Genomic DNA, 22,035 nt, shown 5'->3' on the forward strand with positions numbered 1-22,035 from the left:
AAAATAACAGTTACAGTGTATACCCCACTGCAAAATAACAGTTACAGTGTATACCCCACTGTAAAATAACAGTTACAGTGTATACCCCACTGCAAAATAACAGTTAGTGTATACCCCACTGCAAAATAACAATTACAGTGTATACCCCACTGCAAAATAACAGTTACAGTGTATACCCCACTGCAAAATAACAGTTACAGTGTATACCCCACTGCAAAATAACAGTTACAGTGTATACCCCACTGCAAAATAACAGTTACAGTGTATACCCCACTGCAAAATAACAGTTAGTGTATACCCCCTGTAAAATAACAATTACAGTGTATACCCCACTGCAAAATAACAGTTACAGTGTATACCCTACTGCAAAATAACAGTTACAGTGTATACCCCATTGTAAAATAACAGTTACAATGTATACCCCCCTGTAAAATAACAGTTAGTGTATACCCCGTGTAAAATAACAGTTACAGTGTATACCCCACTGCAAAATAACAGTTAGTGTATACCCCGTGTAAAATATCAATTAGTGTATACCCCATTGTAAAATAACAGTTAGTGTATACCCCCCTGTAAAGTAACAGTTAGTGTATACCCCCTGTAAAATAACAGTTACAGTGTATACCCCACTGCAAAATAACAGTTACAGTGCATACCCCCTTGTAAAGTAACAGTTACAGTGTATACCCCATTGTAAAATAACAGTTAGTGTATACACCACTGCAAAATAACAGTTACAGCGTATACCCCACTGCAAAATAACAGTTACAGTGTATAACCCCCTGTAAAATAACAATTACAGTGTATACCCCCTGTAAAATAACAGTTACAGTGTATACCCCCTGTAAAATAACAGTTACAGTGTATACCCCCTGTAAAATAACAGTTACAGTGTATACCCCACTGCAGAAATAACAGTTACAGTGTATACCCCCTGTAAAATAACAGTTACAGTGTGTACCCCACTGCAGAAATAACAGTTACAGTGTATACCCCCTGTAAAATAACAGTTACAGTGTATACCCCACTGCAGAAATAACAGTTACAGTGTATACCCCCTGTAAAATAACAGTTACAGTGCATACCCCCCTGTAAAGTAACAGAACAGTGTACACCCCCTGTAAAATAAGTTAGTGTATACCCCACTGCAAAATAACAGTTACAGTGTATACACCACTGCAGAAATAACAGTTACAGTGCATACCCCATTGTAAAATAACAGTTAGTGTATACCCCACTGCAAAATAACAGTTACAGTGTATACACCACTGCAGAAATAACAGTTACAGTGTATACCCCACTGCAAAATAACAGTTAATGTATACCCCACTGTAAAATAACAGTTACAGTGTATACCCCACTGCAAAATAACAGTTACAGTGTATACCCCACTGCAAAATAACAGTTACAGTGTATACCCCACTGCAAAATAACAGTTACAGTGTATACCCCACTGCAAAATAACAGTTACAGTGTATACCCTACTGCAAAATGACAGTTACAGTGTATACCCCACTGCAAAATAACAGTTACAGTGTATATCCCACTGCAAAATAACAGTTACAGTGTATACCCCATTGTAAAATAACAGTTACAGTGCATACCCCCCTGTAAAATAACAGTTTCAGTGTATCCCCCATTGTAAAGTTACAGAGTATACCCCCCTGTAAAATAACAGTTACAATGTACACCCCCCTGTAAAGATAGTTAGTGTATAACTCCCTTGTAAAATAAGTTAGTGTATACTCCCTTGTAAGGTTACAGCGTATACTCCCTGTAAGATAACAGTCAGTGTATACCCCCCTGTAAAATAACAGTTACAGTGTCTACCCCCGCTAAATAAGTTAGTGCATGCCCCCTGAATAACAGTTAGTGTATACCCCCCTGAATAACAGTTAGTGTATACCCCCCTGAATAACAGTTAGGGTATACCCCCCTGAATAACAGTTAGTGTATACCCCCCTGAATAACAGTTAGTGTATACCCCCCTGAATAACAGTTAGGGTATACCCCCCTGAATAACAGTTAGTGTATACCCACCTGAATAACAGTTAGGGTATACCCACCTGAATAACAGTTAGGGTATACCCCCCTGAATAACAGTTAGTGTATACCCCCCGAATAACAGTTAGTGTATACCCACCTGAATAACAGTTAGGGTATACCCCCCTGAATAACAGTTAGTGTATACCCACCTGAATAACAGTTAGTGTATACCCCCCGAATAACAGTTAGTGTATACCCACCTGAATAACAGTTAGGGTATACCCCCCTGAATAACAGTTAGTGTATACCCACCTGAATAACAGTTAGTGTATACCCCCCGAATAACAGTTAGTGTATACCCACCTGAATAACAGTTAGGGTATACCCCCCTGAATAACAGTTAGTGTATACCCCCCGAATAACAGTTAGGGTATACCCCCCCGAATAACAGTTAGTGTATACCCCCCCGAATAACAGTTAGTGTATACCCACCTGAATAACAGTTAGGGTATACCCCCCTGAATAACAGTTAGGGTATACCCCCCTGAATAACAGTTAGTGTATACCCCCCGAATAACAGTTAGGGTATACCCCCCCGAATAACAGTTAGTGTATACCCCCTGAATAACAGTTAGTGTATACCCACCTGAATAACAGTTAGTGTATACCCCCCTGAATAACAGTTAGTGTATACCCACCTGAATAACAGTTAGGGTATACCCCCCTGAATAACAGTTAGCGTATACCCCCCTGAATAACAGTTAGTGTATACCCCCCCCGAATAACAGTTACAGTGCATACTCCACTGTATAATAATAGTTAGTGTATACACCACTGCAGAAATAACAGTTACAGTGTATACCCCACTGCAAAATAAGTTAGTGTATACCCCACTGCAAAATAACAGTTACAGTGTATACCCCATTGTAAAATAACAGTTACAGTGTATACCCCATTGTAAAATAACAGTTAGTGTATATCCCTGTAAAATAACAGTTACAGTGTATACCCCTGTAAAATAACAGTTTCAGTGTATACCCTACTGCAAAATAACAGTTAGTGTATACCCCACTGTATAACAGTTAGTGTATACCCCGCCCTGAATAACAGTTACAGTGCATACTCCACTGTATAATAATAGTTAGTGTATACACCACTGCAGAAATAACAGTTACAGTGTATACCCCACTGCAAAATAAGTTAGTGTATACCCCACTGCAAAATAACAGTTATAGTGTATACCCCACTGCAAAATAACAGTTACAGTGTATACCCCATTGTAAAGTTAGTGTATACCCCCTGTAAAATAACAGTTTCAGTGTATACCCCCTGTAAAATAACAGTTACAGTGTATACCCCACTGTAAAATAACAGTTTCAGTGTATACCCCACTGCAAAATAACAGTTACAGTGTATACCCCTGTAAAATAACAGTTTCAGTGTATACCCTACTGCAGAATAACAGTTAGTGTATACCCCACTGCAAAATAACAGTTACAGTGTCTAACCCACTGCAAAATAACTGTTTAGCGTATACCCCACTGCAAAATAACAGTTACAGTGTATACCCCACTGCAGAAATAACAGCTACAGCGTATACCCCGCTGTAAAATAAGTTAGTGTATACCCCGCTGCAAAATAAGTTAGTATATACCCCGCTGTAAAATAACAGTTACTGTGTATACCCCACTGCAAAATAACAGTTACTGTGTATACCCCACTGCAAAATAACAGTTACACTGTATACCCCTTGTAAAATAACAGTTACAGTGTATACCCCATTGTAAAGTTACAGTGTATACCCCGCTGTAAAATAACAGTTCGTGTATACATCACTGCAAAAATAACAGTTACAGTGTACACCCCACTGCAAAATAACAGTTACAGTGTATACCCCGCTGCAAAATAAGTTAGTGTATACCCCGCTGTAAAATAACAGTTCGTGTATACATCACTGCAAAAATAACAGTTACAGTGTATACCCCACTGCAAAATAAGTTAGTGTATACCCCTTGTAAAATAAGTTACAGTGTATACCCCATTGTAAAGTTACAGTGTATACCCCCTGTAAAATAACAGTTTCAGTGTATACCCCCCTGTAAAATAACAGTTACAGTGTATACCCCCCTGTAAAATAACAGTTACAGTGTATACCCCCCTGTAAAATAACAGTTAGTGTATACCCCCCTGTAAAATAACAGTTAGTGTATACCCCCCTGTAAAATAACAGTTACAGTGTATACCCCACTGCAAAATAAGTTAGTGTATACCCCTTGTAAAATAACAGTTTAGTGTATACCCCCTGTAAAATAACAGTTTCAGTGTATACACCACTGCAAAAATAACAGTTAGTGTATACCCCCGTTAAATAAGTTATTGTATACCCCGCTGCAAAATAAGTGTATACCCCCCTGTAAAATAACAGTTACAGTGTATACCCCACTGCAAAATAAGTTAGTGTATACCGCCTGTAAAGTTACAATGTATACCCCCTTGTAAGGTTACAGCATATACTCCCTGTAAAATAACAGTTAGTGTATACCCCCCTGTAAAATAACAGTGCATGCCCCCCTGTAAAATAAGTTAGTGTATACCCCACTGTATAATAACAGTTACAGTGTATACCCCCTTGTAAAGTTAGTGTATACTCCCCTGTAAGATAACAGTTACAGTGTATACCCCCTTGTAAAGTTAGTGTATACTCCCCTGTAAGATAACAGCTGCAGTGCATACCCCACTGTACAGTTACAGGGCATACCCCACTGTACAACAGTTACAGTGCACACTCCACTGTATAGGTTCGTGCATGTGCATACCCACTCTATAGTATCAGTTACAGTGCATACCCCACTGTACATGTACAGTGCATACCCCACTGTACATGTACAGTGCATACCCCACTGTAGAGTTACAGTGCATACCCCACTGTAGAGTTACAGTGCATACCCCACTGTAGAGTTACAGTGCATACCCCACTGTAGAGTTACAGTGCATACCCCACTGTAGAGTTACAGTGCATACCCCACTGTAGAGTGACAGTGCATACCCCACTGTAGAGTGACAGTGCATACCCCACTGTAGAGTGACAGTGCATACCCCACTGTAGAGTGACAGTGCATACCCCACTGTACTACAGTGACAGTGCATACCCCACTGTACTACAGTGACAGTGCATACCCCACTGTACTACAGTGACAGTGCATACCCCACTGTACTACAGTGACAGTGCATACCCCACTGTACAGTTACAGTGCATACCCCACTGTACAGTTACAGTGCATACCCCACTGTACAGTTACAGTGCATACCCCACTGTACAGTTACAGTGCATACCCCACTGTACAGTTACAGTGCATACCCCACTGTAGAGTGACAGTGCATACCCCACTGTAGAGTGACAGTGCATACCCCACTGTACTACAGTGACAGTGCATACCCCACTGTACTACAGTGACAGTGCATACCCCACTGTACTACAGTGACAGTGCATACCCCACTGTACTACAGTGACAGTGCATACCCCACTGTACAGTTACAGTGCATACCCCACTGTACAGTTACAGTGCATACCCCACTGTACAACAGTTAGTGCATACCCCACTGTATAAAACAGTTACTGTGTACACCCGTCCTGTATAACACACCTACTGGGTACATTACACCCTCCAGCACTATTAGGCTGCCCTTGCTTGCTCTATTCCTACTGACAGGACACACTCTCCCCTCCTTCTTTTCTCCCTCCCCCCACTGCAGGGCCTTGCCCCACTTGTTGGCCTGCATACAATGCACTGACTGCCTCTCCTTTCCCCACACAGTGCTCTGGTGATGTAACACAGTCCAAGGGTGAATACCTGTTACCTAGGGTTAACTGCTGCTTTACATTTACCTGTGCTTTTGTGTAGTTGTACTTCCCTGGGTGGTCTGCCATGTACCTGCGAAACTCATTCCTCGTCTCCTTGTTAGCAGAAACAGCATAAGCAGGCCTACCCCGTTTATCCCTATAAAAAACACACGGGTAAGCACACACTGACAGAGACCCCCCCCCCACCTCAGTATTGACCCTCCGACAGTGCAGCACTCCCTCAGTACTGACCCTCCGACAGTGCAGCACTCCCTCAGTACTGACCCTCCGACAGTGCAGCACTCCCTCAGTACTGACCCTCCGACAGTGCAGCACTCCCTCAGTACTGACCCTCGGACAGTGCAGCACTCCCTCAGTACTGACCCTCCGACAGTGCGGCACTCCCTCAGTACTGACCCTCCGACAGTGCGGCACTCCCTCAGTACTGACCCTCCGACAGTGCGGCACTCCCTCAGTACTGACCCTCCGACAGTGCGGCACTCCCTCAGTACTGACCCTCCGACAGTGCGGCACTCCCTCAGTACTGACCCTCCGACAGTGCGGCACTCCCTCAGTACTGACCCTCCGACAGTGCGGCACTCCCTCAGTACTGACCCTCCGACAGTGCGGCACTCCCTCAGTACTGACCCTCCGACAGTGCGGCACTCCCTCAGTACTGACCCTCGGACAGTGCGGCACTCCCTCAGTACTGACCCTCCGACAGTGCAGCACTCCCTCAGTACTGACCCTCCGACAGTGCAGCACTCCCTCAGTACTGACCCTCCGACAGTGCGGCACTTCTTCAGTGCGGCACTCCCTCACTACTGACCCTCCGACAGTGCGGCACTCCCTCAGTACTGATCCTCCGACAGTGCGGCACTCCCTCAGTACTGACCCTCCGACAGTGCAGCGTTCCCTCAGTACTGACCCTCCGATCGTGCGGCACTCCCTCAAGTACTGACCCTCCGACAGTGCAGTCGTGCCTCAGTACTGACCCTCCAACAGTGCAGCACTCCCTCAAGTACTGACCCTCCGACAGTGCAGTCGTGCCTCAGTACTGACCCTCCGACAGTGCAGCACTCCCTCTGTACTGACCCTAAGACAGTGCGGCACCCCCTCTGTACTGACCCTCCGACAGTGCGGCACTCCCTCTGTACCGACCCTCCGACAGTGCGGCACTCCCTCTGTACCGACCCTCCGACAGTGCGGCACTCCCTCTGTACCGACCCTCCGACAGTGCGGCACTCCCTCTGTACCGACCCTCCGACAGTGCGGCACTCCCTCTGTACCGACCCTCCGACAGTGCGGCACTCCCTCTGTACCGACCCTCCGACAGTGCGGCACTCCCTCTGTACCGACCCTCCGACAGTGCGGCACTCCCTCTGTACCGACCTTCCGACAGTGCGGCACTCCCTCAGTACTGACCCTCCGACAGTGCGGCACTCCCTCAGTACTGATCCTCCGACAGTGCAGCACTCCCTCAGTACTGACCCTCCGACAGTGCAGCACTCCCTCAGTACTGACCCTCCGACAGTGCGGCACTTCTTCAGTGCGGCACTCCCTCAGTACTGACCCTCCGACAGTGCGGCACTCCCTCAGTACTGACCCTCCGACAGTGCAGTCGTGCCTCAGTACTGACCCTCCAACAGTGCAGCACTCCCTCAGTACTGACCCTCCAACAGTGCAGCACTCCCTCAGTACTGACCCTCCAACAGTGCAGCGTTCCCTCAGTCCTGACCCTCCGACAATGCGGCACTTCTTCAGTGCGGCACTCCCTCAGTACTGACCCTCCGACAGTGCGGCACTCCCTCAGTACTGATCCTCCGACAGTGCGGCGCTCCCTCAGTACTGACCCCCCGACAGTGCGGCGCTCCCTCAGTACTGACCCCCCGACAGTGCGGCGCTCCCTCAGTACTGACCCCCCGACAGTGCGGCGCTCCCTCAGTACTGACCCCCCGACAGTGCGGCGCCCCCTCAGTATTGACCCTCCGACAGTGCAGCACTCCCTCAGTACTGACCCTCCGACACTGCAGTTGTGACTCAGTACTGACCCTCCGACAGCAGTGCAGCGCTCCCTCAGTACTGCCCTTTTGCACTGGGGTATCGGCTGGATCTTGTGGTCATGTCTGTGGAATGGGGCATGAACCAAAAAGCTTCTGAATCAGATAGAAGTCTGAGCTGAGCCAATAGGAATTTGCAAACTGACCTGTTTGTCCAGGTCCCAAGTGTCAGGACTCATACAAAGAAGGTCTGAGGGTGAGGCACTGGGCTCCTGTGAAGCCCCTGTTCCAACACTCAGTGACCACACAGGCAGATTGGGCTGGGACCTTCTGTACTACACTGGCAAACCATCAGGCTGTTTGTGTGTCATTCAGCATATAATGATACAGCACAGGAGGCTATTTGACCCATTGAGCTATAAAATTAGTCCCACTCCCACTGCACTTTCCTCACAGCCCTGCAAATTTATTCACTTTAGGTACTGATCCAATTTCCTTTTGAAAGTTACTGCAAAAAATTTCTCATCTCTCCTCTGGATCGTTTGCCAATCTCCTGAAATCTGTGTCCCTCTGGTTACCAACCCTCCTGCCACTGCAAACAGTTTCTCCTTATTTACTCTATCAAATTATTTTCAACAGTTCTATCAATTCTCCCCTTAACATTCTCTGCTCTAAGGAGAACAATCCCATCTTCTCCAGTCTCTCCACATTGATGGAAATCCCTTATCCCTGGTACCATTCTAGTAAATCTGCAGAGTCATGGAATGGTTACAGCACAGAAGGCCATTCTGACCATCATGTCTGTGCTGGTTCTCTGCAAGAGCAGCTCATCTAGTCCCACTCTCCCACCTTTTCACCAGAGCCCTGCAAATTTTGTCTCCAGAAAACTATCCAATTCCCCTTCTAAAAGCCATGAAGCTGCCTCCACCACACTCTCAGACAGTGCATTCCAGATCCTAAACACTCACTGAACCTGCCTCCACCACACTCTCAGACAGTGCATTCCAGATCCTAAGCACTCACTGAACCTGCCTCCACCACACTCTCAGACAGTGCATTCCAGATCCTAAACACTCACTGAACCTGCCTCCACCACACTCTCAGACAGTGCATTCCAGATCCTAAACACTCACTGAACCTGCCTCCACCACACTATCAGACAGTGCATTCCAGTTCCTAAACACTCACTGAACCTGCCTCCACCACACTCTCAGACAGTGCATTCCAGATCCCAATCTCTCGCTCTGGAAAAACGTTTTCCCTCATATCACCTTAGGCTCTTTTGTCAATGCCTTAAATCAGTGTTCTCGGATTTTTGTCCATTTAGCCATTGGGAATAATTTATCTGTTTAGTCTGGATCCATGATTTTGAACAACTCTATCAAACCTCCTTGCAATCTTCTTTTTCAGGTGAACAGCCCCAGCTTCTCCAATCTATCCACGTAACTGAAGTCCCTCATCCTTGGAATCATTCTCGTAAATCTTTCTTGCATCTTCTCTGAAGCCTTCACGTCCTTCCTCAGGTCTGGTGCCCGAATTGGACACAATATTCCAGTTGAGGCCAAACCAGTTTTAGACAGGTTCCACAGAATCATAGAAAAGTTACGGCACAGAAGGACGCCATTCAGCCCGTCGTGTCTGCACTGGCTGAAAAAACTAGCCCCCCAATCTAATCCCACCTTCCAGCACCTGGTCCGTAGCCTTGCAGGTTACAGCCCTTCAGGTGCATGCCCAGGTACCTGTTAAAAGAGTTGAGGGTTTCTGTCTCCACCACCGATCCGGGCAGTGAATCCCAAACACCCACCACCCTCTGGGTGAAAATGTTTTTCCTCATGTCCCCTCTAATCCTTTTACCAATCACCTTCAATCTCTGCCCTCTGGTAATTGACCTCTCTGCTAGGGGAACCAGGTCCTTCTCCTGAACTCTATCTAGGTCGCTCATAATTTTGTACACCTCCATAAAGTCGCCCCTCAGCCTCCTCTGTTCAAAGGAAAACAAAACGAGCCGATCGAATCTTTCCTCATAGCTGCAATTTTCAAGCCCTGGCAACATTCTGGTAAATCTCCTCTCTACTCTCTACTCTCTCCAGAGTAATTATGTCCTTCTGTAATGTGGTGACCAGAACTGTACGCAGTACTCCAGCTGTGGCCTCACCAGCATTTTATACAGTTCCAGCATTACATCCATGCTTTTGTATTCTCTATCTTGGTCAATAAAGGAAAGCATTCCATATGCCTTCTTCACCACTCTATTTACCTGTCCTGCCACCTTAAGGGACCTGTGGACATGCACTCCAAGGTCTCTCACTTCTTCTACCCCTCTCAATAATCTTCCATTTATTGTGTCTTCCCTTGCTTTGTTTGCCCTCCCCAAATGCATTACCCACCATCATAACTTCCTTGCTTTTGTACTCAATGCCTTTATTTATAAAGCTCAGGATTCCGTCTGCCTTTTTAACCACTTTCCCAACATGCCCTGTCACCTTCAACAATTTGTGCACATATACCCCCAAGTCCCTTTTCTCCGGAACCCCCTTTAAAATTGTACCCTTGGTTTAATATTGCCTCTCCTCATTCTTCCTATCAAAATGCAGCACTTCACACTTCTCTGCATTAAATTTCATCAGTCACCTGTCCACCCATTCACCTGCCTATGTCCTCTTGAAGTCTGTCACTATTCTCCTCACAAAGTACCCTCTCCAAGGTCTGACATTTTTCCTGAAGTGTGATGCCCAGAATGGGACACAATATTCCTGCTGGGGCCTGTAAAGGTTTCGCCCATATCAGCAGCAGCCTCACCTGATGGCAGGATCAGAGCCTGAATCCATGAGCAGACGGAGGACAGCTCGCTGGGCAGCAGCTGCTGCCACATGTAGAAGGGTGGACCCTGCCTCATCCAGTGTCTCACACAACATAGCCGTTGTCACCACTGCAGATCCTGAGCTGTCCTTCCCTGGGGACCCAGCAGTGAGTCCACCTGGAGTATGACGCTCTATTCTCGGCTCGCCGTCTTTCATTTGCCTGCAGGTCTCCGATCGATGCTCCTGGTCAGTTTTCTTTGTGCTCTCGGCCACCTGATTGGAAGAGTCAGTCTGGTTGGAGCAGTCTTGCTGTATGTTAAGTGGGAGCACACCGCACAATAACTCCTGCAGACGCTCTACATTTCCAGTCTTACACACAGTGTACAGTTCATTCTTCACTCGATAATGCTCACTCTCTGGAAAACACAAGGCCTTTATTGTTATTCCAACCCCTGATTAGCCTCCCACATTCTATCCTCTAAACTTGAGCTCAGCCAAAACTCAGCAGCCCATACTCTAACTCGCACCAAGTCCCATTCACCCATCAGCCCTGTGCTTGCTGACGTACACTGGCTCTTGGTTAACACCTCGATGTAAAAATTCTCATCCATTTTTAAATCCCTCCATAGCCTTAGTCTATCTCCGTAATCTCCTCCAGCTGTACAGCCCTCCGAGATCTCGATGCTCCTCCAATTCCGGCCTCCTGAGCATCCCCGATTTTAATTATTCCACCATTGGCGGCCGTGCCTTCAGCTGCCTGGGTCCTAAGCTCTGGAATTCCCTCCCTAAACCTCTCTGTTTTTATCTCTCCTCTTTCCCGACATTCCTTAAAACCTACCTCTTTGACCAAGTTTATGGTCATCTGTTGTCATATCTAGTTGCGTGACTCCTTTTCCAATTTTGATAATCTCCCCTGTGAAGTGCCTTTGGGAAGTTTTACTTTGTTAAAATTGCTGTATAAATGTAAGTTGGAGATTTCACTTCTTTCCCTCTGCTTCGCATCTGCAACTTCAGACAATTATAACAAAAGAAAAACTCCCAGTGATGGAATTAACATTCTGATGCAGCCAAAAGGGTAAAATTCTGAGACGAGGTTGCATAGACTAGGTTTGTATTCCCTCAACTGCAGATGAAGGGATGGTCTGATCGAGGTGTTCAAGATGAAGGAGGAGCCAGGCCATTCAGCAGTGATGTCAGGAAGCAGTTTTTCACAAAAAGGGGAGTGGAAATATGGAACTCCCCCCCCCCCTGCAAAAAGCTGTTGATGCTGGGGATCAATTGGAAATTTGAGATTGATGAATTTTTGTTGGTAAAGGATATGGAGCTAAGCTGGCCAGTCACAGTCTCACTGAATGACTGAAAAGGCATGGGGGCTGATTGGCCTGCTCCTGTTCCTATGGCCAAGAAGGGAATGGATAGATTGGTACTAGCAAAGAACTCCCTGTCATCAAATCACAAGTACACAGGGCAAAGGTGACGATGATCAGAGGAAGGAAGAAAGTTAGGGTGGAGCTTTTTCACCTACAGGGCAACTGAGCTGAGAAATAAGATTTCTGCAACTCTGCACTGAACACTCAAAATGGCTAAAAGGTGCACTTAGATGTGTTTTCAGGAGACAAGGGTTTGATGTTTTTTAAAAACTCATTCTCGGGATGCAAATGTCGCAAGCAATGCCCATCCCTAATTGCCCTTGAGAAGCTGGTGGTGAACCGCTGCAGTCCGTGTGGTGTAGGTACACCAACAGTGCTGTTAGGGGGAGAGTTCCAGGATTTTGAACCAGGGACAATGAAAGAACAATGAGATAGTTCCAAGTCAGGATGGCCTATTAGGAATAAAGAGGGTAATATATACTTAGAGGCGTAGAGCAAGGCTAATATATTTAATAAGTACCTTGTATCAGTGCTTACTAAAGAAGGGGAATCGGACAAAATATCGGGAAAAGCGGAGAGAGTAGAGGAAATGGATGGGGTAAAAATTGAGAAGGGGGAGGTACTAGAAAGGGTGGCTATGTTAAGGGTAGATCAGTCACCGTCCAGATGGTTTGCATTCCAGGTTGCGAAAGGAAGTGGGAGTGGAGATAGCAGATGGGCTTTCCATAATCTTCCAATCTTCCCTAGATACGGGGTAAGTGCCAGAGAATTGGAGAGTGGCAAATGTGACACCCTTATTCAAGAAAGACCACAACCAGATCAGCCACAGTCTTATCGAATGGTGGAGTAGGAACAAAGAGCTGTATGGACTACTCCAGCTCCTAAGTCCTATGTTTCTATGTTCCGAAATGGTTTCAGGACAGTCCTAGCAACTACAGGCCAGTTAGTTTATCAGTGGTGGGTAAGGTTTTAGAAACAATAATTGGGGAAAAAAATCAATAGGAGAGAACAAGAACAAAGAACAGTACAGCACAGGAACAGGCCATTCGGCCCTCCAAGCCTGCGCTGATCTTGATGCCTGCCTAAACTAAAACCTTCTGCACTTCCGGAGATCGTATCCCTCTATTCCCTTCCTATTCATGTATTTGTCAAGATGCCTCTTAAACGTCTCTATGGTACCTGCTTCCACCACCTCCCCCGGCAGCAAGTTCCAGGCACTCACCACCCTTTGTGTAAAGAACTTGCCTCGCACATCCCCTCTAAACTTTGCCCCTCTCACCTTAAACCTATGTCCCCTAGTAACTGACTCTTCCACCCTGGGAAAAAGCTTCTGACTATCCACTCTGTCCATGCCGCTCATAACTTTGTAAACCTCCATCATGTCACCGCTCCACCTCTGCCATTCCAGTGAAAACAATCAGAATCTATCCAACTTCTCCTCATAGCTAATGCCCTCCAGACCAGGCAACATCCTGGTAAACCTCCTCTGTACCCTTTCCAAAGCCTCCATGTCCTTCTGGTAGTGTGGCGACCAGAATTGCACGCAATATTCTAAGTGTGGTCTAACTAAGGTTCTGTACAGCTGCAGCATGACTTGCCAATTTTTATACTCTGTGCCCCGACTGATGAAGGCAAGCATGCCGTATGCCTTCTTGACTACCTTATCCACCTGCGTTGCCACTTTCAGTGACCTGTGGACCTGTACGCCCAGATCTCTCTGCCTGTCAATACTCCTAAGGGTTCTGCCTTTTACTGTATACCTCCCACCTGTATTAGACCTTCCAAAATGCATTACCTCACATTTGTCCGGATTAAACTCCATCTGCCATTTCTCCGCCCAAGTCTCCAACCGATCTATATCCTGCTGTATCCTCTGACAATCCTCATCACTATCCGCAACTCCACCAACCTTAGTGTCGTCCGCAAACTTACTAATCAGACCAGCTACATTTTCCTCCATTTCATTTATATATACTACAAACAACAAAGGTCCCAGCACTGATCCCTGCAGAACACCACTAGTCACAGCCCTCCATTCAGAAAAGCACCCTTCCACTGCTACCCTCTGTCTTCTATGACCAAGCCAGTTCTGTATCCATCTTGCCAGCTCACCTCTGATCCTGTGTGACTTCACCTTTTGTACCAATCTGCCATGAGGGACCTTGTCAAAGGCTTTACTGAAGTCCATATAGATAACATCCACTGCCCTTCCTTCATCAATCATCTTCATCACTTCCTCAAAAAACTCAATCAAGTTAGTGAGACACGACCTCCCCTTCACAAAACCATGCTGCCTCTCGCTAATAGAGGTTAATTAAGGATAGCCAGCATGGGTTTGTAAAAGGCAGATCATGCCGGACTAATTTAATTGGATTTTTTGATGAAGTAACAGAGCAGATTGATGAAGGGAATGTGGTGGATGTTGTTTTTTGGATTTTAAGAAAGCATTTGATAAGGTACCACATAAAAGGCTGGTTAACAAAATTGAGACTCATGGAATAGGGGGAATTAGTGTCCACTTCAGTAAAAAAATTTGGCTTAAGGCCAGAAATATACTAACATACAAATTAGGAGCAGAAGTAGGCCATTCGGCCCCTCTAATCTGTTCCGCCATTCAATAAGATCATGGCTGATCTGTTTGTGTCTCGAATTCCAGATTCCCATCTGCCCCCGATAACCTTTGATTCCCTTGCCTAACAAGAATCTATCTACCTCCGCCTTAAAAATATTCAGTGACCCCGCCTCCACTACCTTCTGAGTCAGAGAGTTCCAAAGTCGCACAACCCTCAGAAAGAAAACATTTCTCCTCAACTCAGTGAGTCGCAGTAAGTGGTTGTTTTTCAGACTGGATGATAAGACAGTGGTGTTCCCCAAAGGTCAGTATTGGGACCACTGCTTTTTTTTTGTTATATAAAAATGACTTGGATCTTGGAATAGAGTAGAATCTCAAAATTTGCCAAAGACACCAAACCTGGAGGTGTAATAAACAGTGAGGATGATGTGAAGTGCCTGCAACAAGACATAGATAGGCTAGCAGAATTTTAAAATTCATTTGTGGGATGTGGCGGTCGCTGGCAATGCCAGCAATTGTTGCCCATCCCTAAGTGCCCTTGAACTGAGTGTCTTGCTAGGCCATTTCGAGGGGATGTAAGAGTCAACCACTTTGCTGTAGGTCTGGAGTCACATGTCGGCCAGACCAGGTAAGGACAGCAGATTTCCTTCCCTAAAGGACATTAGTGAACCAGATGGGTTTTTACAACAATCGACAATAGTTTCATGGCCATCATTAGACTAGCTTTTAACTTCAGATTTATTAATTGAATTCAAATTTCACCATCTGCTGTGGTGGGATTCGAACCCATGTCCCCAGAGCATTAGCCTGGGCTCTGGATTACTAGTCCAGTGACATTACCATGATGTCACTGCCTCCCCCAAATGGGTAGACAGGTGGCAGATAGAATTTAATATTGACAAATGAGGTGATGCATTTTGGCAGAAGAAACAGGAAGAGGTGATATATACTTAATGGCACAGAAACAGAACAGAAAGAGAGAGACCTGGGGTACATGTGCATCAATTTTTGAAGGTGGCAGGACATATTGAGATAGTGGTTAGTAAAGCATATGAGATCTTGGGCTTCATAAATAGAAACGTTGAGGACAAAAGCAGGGAAGTTATGCTGAACCTTTATAAAGCACTGGTTAGGCCCCAACTGGAGTATTGCATCCAGTTCTAGTCTCCACACTTCAGGAAGGATGAGAGAGTCCTTGAGAGGGTGCAGAGGAGATTTACCAGAATGGTTCCAGGGATGAGGGATTTTAATTACAAGGTTAGGCTGGAAAAGCTGGATTTGTTCTCCTTAGAACAAAGGAGATTGAGGGGAGATTTCACAGAGGTGTACAAGATTATGACAGGCTTAGATAAGTTAGACAGGGAAAAACCGTTCCCATTAACAAATAGTACAAGGACTAGGGACACAGATTGAAGGTTTTGGGCAACAGATGCAGGGGGAATATGCAGTGGGGGTAATGACCTGGAACTCGCTGCCCACAGGGGTGGTGGAAGTGGAGACGATCAATGACTTCAAAAGGAAATTGGATGGCCATCTGAGAGAAACAGTCTGACAGTGCTACGGTGATCAAGTTGGTGGACTGACTGCACAGCTCCGTGGAGAGCTGCACTGACTTGCTGGGCTGAATGGCCTCCTTCACTGCTGTAAATGATGATGACTGTGTGTGACTTGGAGGGGAACTTGCAGGTGGTGGTGTTCCATGTGCCTGCTGTCATTGCTCTTCTAGGTGGTAGAGATCACATGTTTGGAAGGTTCAGTCAAAGAAGCCTTGGTGAATTTCTGCAGTGCATCTTGTAGTTGGTACAGTGCCACGGTGCACCAGTAGGGGAGGAGTGAATATTTAAGGTGGTGGATGGGGTGCCAATCAATTGGGCTGTTTGGCTCTGGATGGCGTTGAGTTTGCGTGTTGTTGGAGCTACACTCAGCCAGGCAAGTGGTTAGCACCGCAGCCTCACAGCTCCAGTGACCCGGGTCCAGTTCTGGGTACTGCCTGTGCGGAGTTTGCAAATTCTCCGTGACCGCGTGGGTTTCCGCCGGGTGCTCTCGTTTCCTCCCACAGCCAAAGACTGGCAGGTTGCTAGGTAAATTGGCCATTGTAAATTGCCCCTAGTGTAGGTAGGTGGTCGGATAATTGAGGGAAGGTGGGGACGTGGTAGGGAATATGGGGTTAATGTATGATTAGTATAAATGGGTGGCTGTTGTTCGGCACAGACTCGGTGGGCCAAAGGGCCTGTTTCAGTGCTGTATCTCTCTATGACTCTATCACACTCTTTGCAGATGATTGTCAAGCTTTGAGGAGTCAGGTGGTGAGTTACTTGCTGCAGTATTCCCAGCCTCTGACTTGCTCTTGCAGCCACAGCATTTATATGGCTGCTCCAGTTCAGTTTCAGGTCAATTGTTACCCCCTAGGATGTTGATAGGGGGGGATTCAGCAATGGTAATGCCATTGAATGTCAAGGGGAGATGGTTAGATTCTCTCTTGTTGGAGATGGTCATTGCCTGGCACTTGTGTGGCGCAAATGTCATCGGCCCAAGCCTGGATACTGTCCAGGTCTTGCTGCATGTGGGCTTCAGTATCTGAGGAGTTGTGAATGGTGCTGAACATTGTACAATCATCGGCAAACATCCCCATTTCTGAACTTGTGATGAAGGCAAGGTCATTAATGAAGCAGCTGAAGGCTGCTGAGGAACTCCTGCAGTGATGTCCTGGGACTGACATTATTGGCCTCTAGGGCGGCACAGTGGCGCAGTGGTTAGCACCGCAGCCTCACAGCTCCAGGGACCCGGGTTCGATTCCGGGTACTGCCTGTGTGGAGTTTGCAAGTTCTCCCTGTGTCTGCGTGGGTTTTCTCCGGGTGCTCCGGTTTCCTCCCACAAGCCAAAAGACTTGCAGGTTGATAGGTAAATTGGCCATTATAAATTGTCACTAGTATAGGTAGGTGGTAGGGAAATATAGGGACAGGTGGGGATGTTTGGTAGGAATATGGGATTAGTGTAGGATTAGTATAAATGGGTGGTTGATGTTCGGCACAGACTCGGTGGGCCGAAGGGCCTGTTTCAGTGCTGTATCTCTAATCTAATCTAATCTAAATACCACAGCCATCTTCCTTTGTGCTAGGTATGACTCCAACCAGCGGAGAGTTTTCCCCGATACCCACCCAATGACTTACATACGAATTAGGAGCAGGAGTAGGCCACTCAGCCCCTCGAGCCTGCTCTGCCATTTAATAAGATCATGGCTGATCTGATTGTAACCTCAACTCCACATTCCCGCCTAGCCCCAATAATCTTTCACCCCCTTGCTCATCAAGAATGTATCTACCTCTGCCTTAGAAATAATCAAAGACTCTGCTTCCACCGCTTTTTGAGGAAGACTCACGACCCTCAGAGAAAAAAATTTCTCCTCATTTCTGTCTTAAATGGGTGATGCCTTATTTTTAAACAGTGACCCCTAGTTCTAGATTCTCCCACAAGAGGAAACATCCTTTCCACATTCACCCTGTCAAGACCCCTCAGGATCTTACATGTTTCAAACAAGTCACCTCTTAGTCTTCTAAATTCCAGCAGATACAAGACTCGCCTGTCCAACCTTCCCTCATAAGACAACCCAACCATTCTAGATGAGTCTAGTAAACCTTCTCTGAACTGCCTCCAATGCATTTACATCCTTCCTCAAATAAGGAGACCAATACTGTACACACTACTCCAGATGTGGTCTCACCAATGCTCTGTATAGCTGAAGCATAACTTCCCTACTTTTGTATTCAATTCCGCTCGCAATAAATGATAACATTCTATTAGCTTCCTTAAGTTTTTGCTATACCTGCATACCAACCTTGTGCGATTCATGCACTAGGACACCCAGATCCCTCTGCATCTCAGAGCTCTGCAATCTCTCACCATTTAGATGATATGCTTTTTAAAAAATTCTTCCTGCCAAAATGGACAATTTCACATTTTGCCATATTATACCCCATTTGACAGATCTTTGCCCACTCAATTAACCTATCTGTATCCCTTTGTAGCCTCCCTATATCCTCTTCACAAGTTACTTTCCTACCTACCTTTGTGTCATGAGCGAATTTAGCAACCATACCATCGGTCCCTTCCTCCAAGTCATTTATATAAATTGTAAAAAGTTGAGGCCCCAGCACAGATCCCTGTGGTACACCACTTGTTACATCTTGCCAACCAGAAAATGACCTATGTATGCCTACTCTCTGTTTCCTGTTAGCTAACCAATCTTCTATCCATGCCAATATGTTACCCCCTACACCATGAGCTTTTATTTTCTGCAATAACCTTTGATGTGGCACCTTATTAAATGCCTTCTGGAAATCTAAGTACAATACATCCACCAGTTCCCCTTGATCCACAGCACATGTAACTCCCTCAAAGAACTCCAATAAATTGGTTAAACATGATTTCCCTTTCACAAAACCATGTTGACTCTGCCTGATTACCTTGAATCTTTCTAAGTGCCCTGCTATAACGTCTTTAATAATAGCTTCTAACATTTTCCTTAAGACAGATGTAAAGCTAATTGGCCTGTAGTTTCTTGCTTTCTGTCTCCCTCCCTTTTTGAATAAAGGAGTTACATTCGTTATTTTCCAATTTCATGAAACCTTCCCCAAATCTAGGGAACTTTGGAAAATTAAAATCAAAGCATATTTCACTAGCCACTTCTTCTCAGACCCTAGGATGAAGTCCATCAGGACCCGGGGACTTGTCAGCCCGCAGCTCCAACAATTTATTCAGTACCACCTCCCTGGTGATTTTAATTTTCTTGAGTTCCTCCCTCACTTCCATTTCCTGACTTAGAGCTATTTCTGGGATGTTACTTGAATCCTCTATAGTGAAGACCAATGCAAAATGCCTCTTCAGTTCATCTGCCATCTCCTTATTATCCATTATTAATTCCCCAGACTCACTTTCTACTGGATCAACACTCACCTTGTTAACTCTTTTCTTTTTTAAATATCTATAGGAACTCTTACTATCTGTCTTCATATTTCTCACCAGCTTTCTCTCATGCTCTAATCTTTCCCGCCTTATTAATCTTTTAGTTGTTCTTTGCTGCTTTTTATATTCTGTCCAATCTTCTGACCTGCCATCCAACTTTGTGCAATTATATGCTTTTCCTTTAAGTTTGATACTATCTTTAACTTTTTTTTTAGTTAACCCTGGATGGTGGGTGCTCCCCTTGGAATTTTTCTTTCTGTTGGAATATATCTATTCTGTGTATTTCAATTGTGCGAGGGCTCCTTTGATGCCATACTCGGTCAAATGCTGCCTTGATGTCAAGGGCAATCACTCTCACTTCAACTCTGGAATTCAACTCTTGGTCGCCTTATTTAAGGAAGGATGTGTTTGGACCAAGATTGCAATAAGGTCAGGAGCAAGTGGCCCTGGCAGAACCCAAACTGAGCTTCAGTGACCAGGCTATTGCTGAGTAAGTGTTGCTTGATGGCACTGTGAATGACTCCTTCCATCACTTTGCTGATGATTGAGAATAGACTGATGGTGTGAATTGGCTGGACTGGATTTAGAATCACAGTAAGTTTACAGTACATAAAGAGGCCACCTCACCCAACATGTCTGTGCTGGCTGAAGAAAAATGAAACACACAGTCTAATCCCACTTTTCAGCATTTGGTCCGTAGCCCTGCAGGTTACTGCACTTGAGGTGCATATCCAGACACATTTTAAATGAGTTGACGGTTTCTACCTCTACTACCCTTTCAGGCACTGAGTTCCTGACCCTCTGGGTGAAAACATTTTCCACATCTCCCTCTAATTTTTCTACCAATCACTTTAAATCTATGCCCCCTCGTCACTGACCTCTCTGCTAAGGTGAATAGACCCTTCACCTCCACTCTATCCAGGCCCCTCAAAATGTTGTACATTTCAATCAGATCTCCCCTCAGCCTTCTCTGTTCCAAGGAGAACAACCCCAGCCTATCCAATCTTTCCTTATAGCATTTTTCTAGTCCTGGCAACATCCTCGTAAATCTCCTCTGCACCCTGTCTAGTACAATTACATCCTTTTTGTAATGACGTGACCAGAACTGCACACAGTATTCAAGTTGTGGCCTGACCAATGAGTTTTACAAAAACAGTGACTTCAGCTGTTTTTTGATATCACGTGAAGTGAATCGAATTGGCTGAAGACTTTTTTTTTATTTGTTCATGGGATGTCGGCATCGCTGGCTAAGTCAGCATTTGTCACCCACCCCTAATTGCCCTTGAACTGAGTGCCTTGCTCGGCCATTTCAGAGGACATTTAAGAGTCAATAGCATTGCTGTGGGTCTGGAGTCACATGTAGGCCAGACCCAGTCAGGATGGCAGATTTCCTTCCATAAAGGACATTAGTGAACGAGATGGGTTTTTACAACAATCGACAATGGTCATGGTTGCCATTAGACCAACGTTTAATTCCAGATTTATTAATTGAGTTCAAATTTCACCATCTGCCGTGGTGGGATTCAAACCATGTCACCACGGCATTAGCCCAGTGACACTACCACTACGCCACGGCCTCCCCTCTGGTATCTGTTATGCTGGGAACCTCAGGATGAGGCCAAAATGAATCATCCACTCGGCATTTCTGGCTGAAGATGATTGGATAGCTGGATAAAGGAGGGGGGGGGGGGGGGGGGGGCGGTGGGGAGAAGATGGGTAGGTGTGGGCGAGGGATATGAGGAAAGGGAAGGTGGGTAGGGACTCAGTACCACACTGGGTAAGATCAGCTCACTCAGCATAGGCTGGAGGTGGAACCTGGCTTTTCTTGCCCTGTCTGGGGCACTTGCTAACTGATAATGCTGCCACCTTCTCTCAAGGGTACCTGGTATAGACGGGCCAGCCAGGATCACGTGGATATTTCTTGGTTGCTTCTTCGCCTCCTCCCTTTCTCCAGTGGAGAATGGCCCAGGATTGCTAGCTTCTGTACTCTCGATCTGTGCCATCTCATCATCCTCCTCCTCAGGAATGTCACGAGCTACTGAAAGGAAACAGACACACAATCAAGAGATATCCCTGCTTAGAGACTTGGACACAGAGTAAAGCTCCCTCTACACTGTCCCCATCAAACACTCCCAGGACAGGTACAGTACGGGGGTTAGATACAGAGTAAAGCTCCCTCTTTTACCTTCACTCTGCATTGTCTTCTCCACATACACTTTCTTCTTTTTCCTTTTCTTTTTTGGTGACACATCAAATTCCCTGAGCTCCAACGTTCCCAGTGTTTCTTCTACCATTTCCAAGGAAGATGGTAAATCAGCAGGATTGACAGCCTCTCCGTCACAATCTGCAGGTGAGAATATGATGCTCACAGAATCTGGGCAGTAAGGACTGCACTGAGAGAGAGAGAGAGAAAAAGTCTAGTCCCTCTACCGAGAGAAAATGACTAGTGAGAGAGAGAGAGACAGTAAAACAGCGGACAGTCCATATATCTAAAATTAATCTC

General features: G+C 45.8%; 1 protein-coding gene across 4 annotated transcripts in view; it reads right to left on the minus strand.

Moving 5' to 3' along the window:
- Positions 1 to 22,035, minus strand: part of ankzf1 (ankyrin repeat and zinc finger peptidyl tRNA hydrolase 1) — a 100,841-nt gene that overhangs the window by 17,230 nt on the left and 61,576 nt on the right. The window contains exons 9-12 of one of the 4 annotated variants that reach the window (XM_068034699.1): positions 21,718 to 21,876; positions 21,415 to 21,570; positions 10,627 to 11,044; positions 5,873 to 5,984 (exon numbers count right to left, since the gene is read on the minus strand). In XM_068034699.1, the coding sequence (XP_067890800.1) occupies positions 5,873 to 5,984; positions 10,627 to 11,044; positions 21,415 to 21,570; positions 21,718 to 21,876 (845 nt within the window). The remainder of the gene's footprint in view (positions 1 to 5,872; positions 5,985 to 10,626; positions 11,045 to 21,414; positions 21,571 to 21,717; positions 21,877 to 22,035) is intronic. The other 3 variants (XM_068034700.1, XM_068034702.1, XM_068034701.1) reach the window with 3 other exon arrangements.

Source organism: Heterodontus francisci, chromosome 7 (genome assembly GCF_036365525.1).
Source record: "Heterodontus francisci isolate sHetFra1 chromosome 7, sHetFra1.hap1, whole genome shotgun sequence".
In the NCBI taxonomy this organism is placed as follows: Eukaryota; Metazoa; Chordata; class Chondrichthyes; order Heterodontiformes; family Heterodontidae; genus Heterodontus; species Heterodontus francisci.